Genomic DNA, 8,009 nt, shown 5'->3' on the forward strand with positions numbered 1-8,009 from the left:
GACACACAAAGATCACAAGTTAGAGGAATGAGGAATTAAAGTGGCAGGAACAAGACAGTCAAGGATAAGCAGGAGCGGTTACTCATCCGTCTGTCTTTTTCACAAAACACAGGAGACGTGTCTTTCAACGTTCAATGAAGAACGCAAAATTAACAGATGTACCACTCCATTTCTGTTTTCTCTGAATGGAGAGAAAATCTGTATGAACATAGAACATCGAACAGATATTTACAGCACATTACAGGCCCTTCGGCCCACAGCAGAGAGACCTACTCCAGAGACTGACCAGAATTTCCCCAGCGCTTAGCCCGCTGTTTTGCTAAGCTGCAAGTCCCTGGATCACAGTGGATGTGTCAGTTCCAGGACCAGGACATAATGGAGGCGAGGGAAAATCAGGTGAAGAATGGTCCCTTCAAAATGCTGAAAGACGTGGAGTTGGAGAGAGAAAAAAAAAAGTTTTGTGAAGGCTGAAAGAATGTTGCTGACTAATAGATGTTGAAGAGCATGAAGACCAGCCAAATATCACCGTGCTGAACTGGGGAGAGTTGTGGGAAGAATATGCAGAGGAAATAATTGAAATACAGAAAGGAATTTCCCTGTATTGGCAGAGAAGACGAGAGACGGAACTTCAGAGAAATGTGTGGGGAATCTTCCAACATGGAAATGTACAACGGAGACATGGAAACAGTAAGAATGTAATGAAGCTCCAAAGGAGGAGTATGACAGAGTAGAATGGATGCAGGAGGGCGGAGCTGAGGAGAATACAAGGAGTGAATACAAGAAACAGAAATAAACTGAACCAAACTTACACACTGCGGACAGGATGCATTAGAGAGGACACAGAGGGAATTTTCCCCAGGTGAGGAGTTAAGAAACGGGATAATTAGGAACTGTGACGGGAAGAATATGTCATAGTCCGGTCCGTAAAGTCCGTGTTTCGGATCACAGTCCGGTGCATGGTTCTTTGTTCCGGGGTTTCTGGTTTTCCCCAGTTTCTGTTGTGGACACATGTTTCTCGTTTTGAGGCTGAGACATAAATACCTCTGCAAACCAGGGATTCCCTGCTGCACTGTTGTGTTCCCCTCCTTCTCTTTCTTCCCATCGCCTGACACTCTGCCTGGATACCTCGCCTGACTCTCTGCCTGGATACCTCACCTGACTCTCTGTCTGGATACCTCGCCTGACCCTCTGCCTGGATACCTCGTCTGACTCTCTGTCTGGATACCTCGCCTGACCCTCTGCCTGGATACCTCGTCTGACTCTCTGTCTGGATACCTCACCTGACCCTCTGCCTGCTCATCTAGCCTGGATACCACGCCTGTATACCCCGCCTGTATCGCTGAAGTCTTACCGCCGGAGCAAGACCGGAGCCTTGTTAGGTTTAGATAAGGAACTATGTTTCGTTCTGTGGAATTGTCTCTCCTTGTGCACGCGTTCGCTAGGTGGGTCCGGCCGTTTGCCGCCACCTTGTGTTAGGATCCGTCTCTTCATGTTCAGTGTTCTCTGTATGAGTCCCGGCCCTATGTCCTGTTCCCAAGAAGGGGTTCCGGCTCTGTGTTAAGTATGTGAGTCCCGACTCTACGTCCTGTTCCCACGGAAGGGTCCCGGCTCTGTGTTCCGTGCTCCTTGTCCAAGGTTCCGTGCTCCCGGAGGCCGTCGTCCAGTCCGTGCCTAGCAAAGTCCTATCCGAGTCCTGCCCATGTGCTTTTCCCTGTCATTGTGTCTCGCCCTAGCCAGGAGTTCCACACCCAAGCCACGTCCAGTCCTCTAGCCTCGTCTTGTCCTCGCCTACTTCTGGAGTCCGAGCCCGAGTGAAGTACCAGTTTCTGGGTCCTTTCCCAGTCTCTGGCTCGGAGTCCATCCCCAAGCCTCGAAGTACCCTAGCCTCAGGACCAAGACCCCAGCCTGCAGGCCTGAAACCAAAACCCCAGACTTCAAGCCTCAAGACTCCAGACCCCAAGCCTGTTTCCAAGCTCAAGCCTGAAGACCCCAAGCCCGTCTCTATTCTCAAGCCTCAAGACTCCAGCCTCCAGTCCTACAGTCATGTCATGTCCTTGCCTAGATCTGGGGCCCGAACCGGAGGCAAGACCAAGGTTCTGGGTCTTTGCCCAGTCTCTGGCTCGGGGTCCAAGCCCAAGTCTGTGTTCTTACCCCTGCTCCTTGCCTGTTATCTGTCACGTCCCTACTCTCGTCAACTCCTGCTCTTCTGTTCTTTGTACTTCAGTGTCTGTGTCTTGCATTTAGGTCCATCCCCACGCCCCCCCACCCCCCCCCCCGCCTCCATTGTGACAGAATATCCTTTGAGGAATGTAATCAATGTTAGTAAATTTTTACCCGAAGTTCCGTGGAATCTCTGTCTTTGAAATACTTCCTAATAGCCATTTCTTAATATACAGTCAACGGGATTAGATTTGGAACAAAACAAGAACATCTTCGTGGGGAAATATTAGCCGTGATAATGTCTCATTAAGGAATAGCTTTTGCTTCTATTTCATATGCCGACTCGGATTTCCGCGTATTTTCACAGTGTGATTGCTATTCCCCAGTTATTACCCGGGAGGCTATGCTCTATTTGCCCCGTTTGGTTCTCCTGCAACGCTTTCACTTACGTGTCTATTACCATATGGCTTGGAGCATTCTTGTGGATGGATTTTTGACGGGATGCGTATCTCGCCCAGTTTTCCACTGAGAGAATGCTAAGAAGTGGAAGGAATAGACAGGCTAGGGAGCTGACGGATGGTACTACGGAAATTTCACCTCAGGTAGCTGAAGGATGGACGTTCGCGGTGGAGGGAGGGCCGTGCGGGCATGACTGAAAGAGCGCTGAACTCTGGGATCATGGGACTGATTTGGACGAGACATTGGAGTGAGTTAGATACAAAGGCACAGAACTATAAACCCAGCGAACTCGATTTCGTTGTGCCGTTATTCGTGCAAACACTTGAGTCGGCGTGGTCTTTTGCCGGGGAAATCTTGTCTCACAAATTTGACTGTGCTTTTAAAGGAATAATCTGACGATTTAACGAAGCGAAAGGTAGATAGAGTTTGGATTGACTTTGGTAATGTTTCTAACAAAGCTCCCATGGCAGGTACAGGAAAGCCGAGATGAATTGGCGAAGTAGTCACAAAATTAGCTTGGTAAATTGATGCAAATGTTAGTATGCGTGCGTGTCTCTCCTTCCGGACGGCGGCAATAAGCGGCGAGCTGTAGATTTGCAGCTGGGTCCTTTGTTGTTTATGAAGCAAAATGTGACTTAATGCACTTTCTGAAATATGCTGGGACATATAGACCTTTGGAGGCTCGTTTTCAGTTGCAACCTTGTAATGCGAAGTCATACCTCTCTGAATGCAGTGGGACAGTACAGCAAAAGAGTTTTTTTTTTTTTTTGTTCTACTTGCATTGTACACCGGGGCTTTGAGTGGAAGAATTCCGACTCGGTCTAACAACTATACAAAGCACTGGTTAGAGCAGACGGAGAGCAATGATTGCAATCCTGATTGCCATACCATGAGAAGGATGTTGGAAGATCTGAGCGCTGGCAGATCAAAATTTACCAGATCGTTTCATGGTCTGCGGGGAAGGGGATAAACTCCAAGGAGAAGTTTGATTATTTCAAATAGAAAATAAAGTGAAGGGTCCTTGTAGAAGGTTTTTTTTTTATAATTATGAGTAGGTGTATATTGTACAGATAGCCAACAGCTTTGTTTTTTTTTTCCTACGTCAGCAGAGGCTAAAACTACAGGCACATACATAGACAGATCTGAAGAGATTGTTTTCTCGCCCAGTGCTGCGTGGTTATGTCTACAGTGGACGTGCTGGATGCAGATGATAACAAAATGATGGAAACGTGGCTGGATAACCCTTGGTTAACAGAAGTAGAGCGGTATGCGGGCTATATTATGGCTCTGGGGATTGGCATAGGTCGCCATGGTCGAGCTGGGGCAGAATCTATGCAATATGTATTCGCCACTGCAATCTACAAGAATGTAGCTCTGTCACAGGGCTGACCGCAGCGAATCTCCACTGCCAGTGTGAAAGTCATTGCGATGGCTCCACCTTTACCCGAGTTACCCTGCGGCCGAATGAGCCCTGAGTGTCAACGCAGCTGTCAAACGCAACGTGTGAATGAAATCAACTGAGCGATCGGATACCAGGATTCTTCATGACGTCACGGCTGTCAAGGACGCTCTTGCACGGAAATGGAGTGTTATTTTATTCCAAGTCAGTTCAGAACTTGCGGGTGTGAATTGGGATGATGTTTTTGCAAGGAACTGTACTATGGACATGTGGTCGATGTTTAGAGATCTCTTGCGGGATGTAAGGGATAAATTTGTCCCGGTGAGGAAGATAAAGAATGGTAGGGTGAAGGAACCATGGGTAACAAATGAGGTGGAAAATCTAGTCAGGAGGAAGAAGGCAGCATACATGAGGTTTAGGAAGCAAGGATCAGCTGGGTCTATTGAGGAATATGGGGAAGCAAGAAAGGAGCTTAAGAAGGGGCTGAGAAGAGCAAGAAGGGGGCATGAGAAGGCCTTGGCGAGTAGGGTAAAGGAAAACCCCAAGGCATTCTTCAATTAAGTGAAGAAAAAAGGATGACAGGAGTGAAGGTAGGACTGAAATAAAATTATGGTGGGACATGCAGATTTTTGGAGGCTCGTTTTAGTTGCAACCTTGGAAAGTTAGGTCATACCTCTCTGAATGCAGTGGGACAGTACAGCGAAAGTGTTTTTTGTTATTCTTGCATTGTATACCGAGGCTTTGAGTGGAAGAATTCCGACTCGGTGTAACAGCTATACAAAGCACTGGTTAGAGCAGACGGAGAGCAATGGGTGCAACCCTGATTGCCATATCATGGGAAGGATGTTGGAAGAACTGAGCGATGGCAGATCAAAATTCACCAGATCGTTTCATAGTCTGCGGGGAAGGGGATAAACTACAAAGAGAAGTTTGGTTATTTCAAATAGAAAAATAAAGTGAAGGGTCCTTGTGGAAGTTTTTTTTTATAATTATGAGTAGGTGCATATTGTACAGATAGCCAACAACTTTGTCATTTCCTACGTCAGCAGAGGCTAAAACTACAGACAGATACACACTCAGATCTGAAGAGATTGTTTCCTCGCCCATTGCTGCGTGGTTATGTCTGCAGCAGACGTGCTGGACGCAGATGATAATAAAATGATGGAAATGTGTCTGGATAACCCTTGGTTAACAGAAGTAAAGCGGTATACGGGCTGTATCATGGTTTTGGGGATTGGCATAGTCGAGCTGGGGCAGAATCTATGCAACGTTGATTCCCCACTGCAATCTACAAGACGGCGGCTCTGTCACAGTGCTGACCGCAGCGTATCTCCACTGCCAGTGTAAAAGTCATTGCGATGGTTCCACCTTTACCCGAGTTACCCAGTTACCGAATGAGCCCTGAGTGTCAACACGGCTGTCAAACGTAACGAGTGAATGAAATGATCGGATACCGGAATTGTTGATGACGTCACGGCTACCAAGGACGCTCTTGCACGGAAATGGAGTTATATTTTATTCCAAGTCAATTTAATAGCGAGGCGCATTATACTTAAACACATAAAACCCAGATGTACATCGCGACCCAATGACGGATGCCCGATGCGGAGAATTAGTAACTAATGAACATTCGACCTTTAGGAACATGTGTTTTGCTTTAACTGTGTTTTTTAACCAATATTAAAAACAGGGTCCAAGGAGATTTTAACAACAGCCGCATTTCTTCTCTAAACTTAGCCTGGGTCGCTGTATAAATGCAGGCGTTCGTGCAGGAACTCAGATACATGAGCATGTAGCCGGCTTCAGTAGCGACAAATGCAGGGTCGGTGTAATCGCCGTCGTAATGCGCGGTTCCTGTGAGTCCGGTGATCGGAAAACTTATAGTGACCGTCAGCCACAACAGAATGAAACTGCCGGACACACTAAAGAGTAAAATGATGGATTTCCGGCGGCCTTCCATCTCCGTATCCTTCTGTGTTTGACTGCTGTGACCGCGCAGTTCTCGGCGCACTTTACTGGCTACTAAAATGCGCCTCACTGTCAGGCAGTTAAACAGGGCTATCAGAATAAAAGGTATTATAAACGTTGAAATAATCTGCAGAATGGAGAATGCGACTCCCACAAGAGACGTCATGAACCACGAACTCATCTGACAACCCCAATGAATACCTTTAACTGTAATCACAGGTTTAGACTGAAATAGATATGGGACCCTCTGTAAATGCACCAGGAGCGGCACCGTTATAATGCCGGCAACAGCTGTCCTCACTGTGCAATATTTCTCTTTCAGTTTCTGATAACAGATCGCTACAAACCGATCGGCTGTGAACAGGACAGTGTACCAGACCGAGGTGTGTAGGCTGGTCGACATGAAGTACAGGACGACCTTGCAGGCGGACGTGTAGGACAGGAAGGTGAATGGAAACTGGTACATGACGATATGCGCGATTATACAAAACAGCATCACCAGGAGATCTGCCATTGCCATGGCAACCATGTAGTGGGATATACATTTGGAAAGGCCGCAATTCTCTAGGAAAAGGACCACTATCGTCAATAGGTTCGCTAGGGAAAGAGACACAAATTGAGAGTTACAAACAGGTCGAGGAGAAGCGTTCTCGGAGTCCAATGTGAAGATACTATTCCGACAGTGATCAACATAATACCGGGGAAATATATTTCAAGAGAGAAAAAAAAGATCTCCTCATTCAGTGAACTGAAACGGTTTGCAGCCGAACTCCACATTTGCTCCTGGTTAAGTTGCTGGTGACGTGCTCTCGATGTCACCTTGGCGATGTAACCAAGAGGGGGCAGCACTGCTGCTCATTCGCCATCACAACCCAGAAAAATAGGGGAGATCACCATCCTCTCCCGTACCTCCCTTGCGCACTGCACTCACTACCAGTGGGATCGTCATTTCAATGGCTCTTACCCTCGAAGCCCCATTCAGACACCAGCCGTAGGGAATGAGAGCCGTGACAGAGCTGAACACAGTAGCTGTAGGATGATCGGCTGGTGTACAGCCGACAGATTCCACTCAACAGAACTCTCATCATTATTGAGCCGGTACTGGCCCGGAGTCAGTGGGGCCGTGCCCGCTGTCGGTCATCAGTCCCAGGGTGAAACCGATGCACTCGTTCCCTCCGTTTAGTCAATGAATGAGCGCAGGGCCTGGTGAACAGAATCGGACTTCACTGACTCGTCAGGTATCGCTTGTACACAATCCGGCTTAAACTAGAATACTTTCAGAAACGTCTGTCAGTAGATAAGCTCTTTCACTTGGATATATCGCCATTTTTCATCACATTCATTATCATCTCAAAGGTGCAATAGGGAGAAATTAACTCAAATCCCGAGCTAGATACCCCATTCTTGTGCAAGAATATTTACTATTATTCCTAACTGGTATGTGTGAGACATATAATCAAAGGTTTGATCGGAAATCCACAAAGGGGGGAGGGAAGGAGAGGGAGAGAGCGAGTTAGCTAGAGAGAGAGAGAGAGAGAGAGAGAGACAGACAGACAGAGAGAGAGAGAGAGAGAGAGAGAGGGAGAGAGGGGGGGAACGGAGAGTGGGGAGAGAGAGAGGACAGAGAGTGACAGAGAGAGAGAGAGAGAGACAGACAGACAGTGAGACAGGGAAGAAGAGAGAAACAGAGAAAGAGAGAGATAGCGAGCGAGAGACAGAGAATGTGGGGACAGAGAGTGAGAGAGAGAGACAGGGAGAAAGCAAGAGAGAGACACAGAGACAGATACAGAAAGAGAGAGAGAGTGGGGGAGAGAGAGAGAGAGAGAGAGAGAGGGAGAGAGAGAGAGTTCAGCTACGGCAGCAGTTGGTACAATCCACAATGTTCCTACAAATCGTACTGTTCTACTGCTCCTTCGCCAAAAGTTAGGTCACAAAATATATTTCAATTTGTAACAATCCGCGATATCACATTTACGCGGACGGTTGTTAACAGCGGAGAGGATTGATCTCTCTGAATTTGAGC

General features: G+C 47.3%; 1 protein-coding gene across 1 annotated transcript; it reads right to left on the reverse strand.

Annotated features, from left to right (window-relative positions):
- Nucleotides 1–5,675: 5,675 nt before the first annotated feature.
- Nucleotides 5,676–7,074, reverse strand: LOC134342201 (probable G-protein coupled receptor 139). The gene is made up of 2 exons (XM_063040177.1): nt 6,951–7,074; nt 5,676–6,583 (listed from the first exon to the last, which is right to left on the reverse strand). Exons 1-2 carry the CDS (start codon nt 7,072–7,074, stop codon nt 5,676–5,678), a joined length of 1,032 nt encoding a protein of 343 aa, XP_062896247.1.
- Nucleotides 7,075–8,009: the final 935 nt, after the last annotated feature.

Source organism: Mobula hypostoma, unplaced genomic scaffold, assembly GCF_963921235.1.
Source record: "Mobula hypostoma unplaced genomic scaffold, sMobHyp1.1 scaffold_185, whole genome shotgun sequence".
NCBI lineage: Eukaryota > Metazoa > Chordata > Chondrichthyes > Myliobatiformes > Myliobatidae > Mobula > Mobula hypostoma.

Bases quoted from the DNA above. Each gene is read 5' to 3' on its own strand.
- LOC134342201 (XM_063040177.1), bottom strand. From the start codon at position 7,074: ATGATGAGAGTTCTGTTGAGTGGAATCTGTCGGCTGTACACCAGCCGA. The intron at 6,584-6,950 runs GTAAGAGCCATT...CTCTTTCCCTAG, and splicing joins GTCTGAATGGGGCTTCGAGG to CGAACCTATTGACGATAGTG.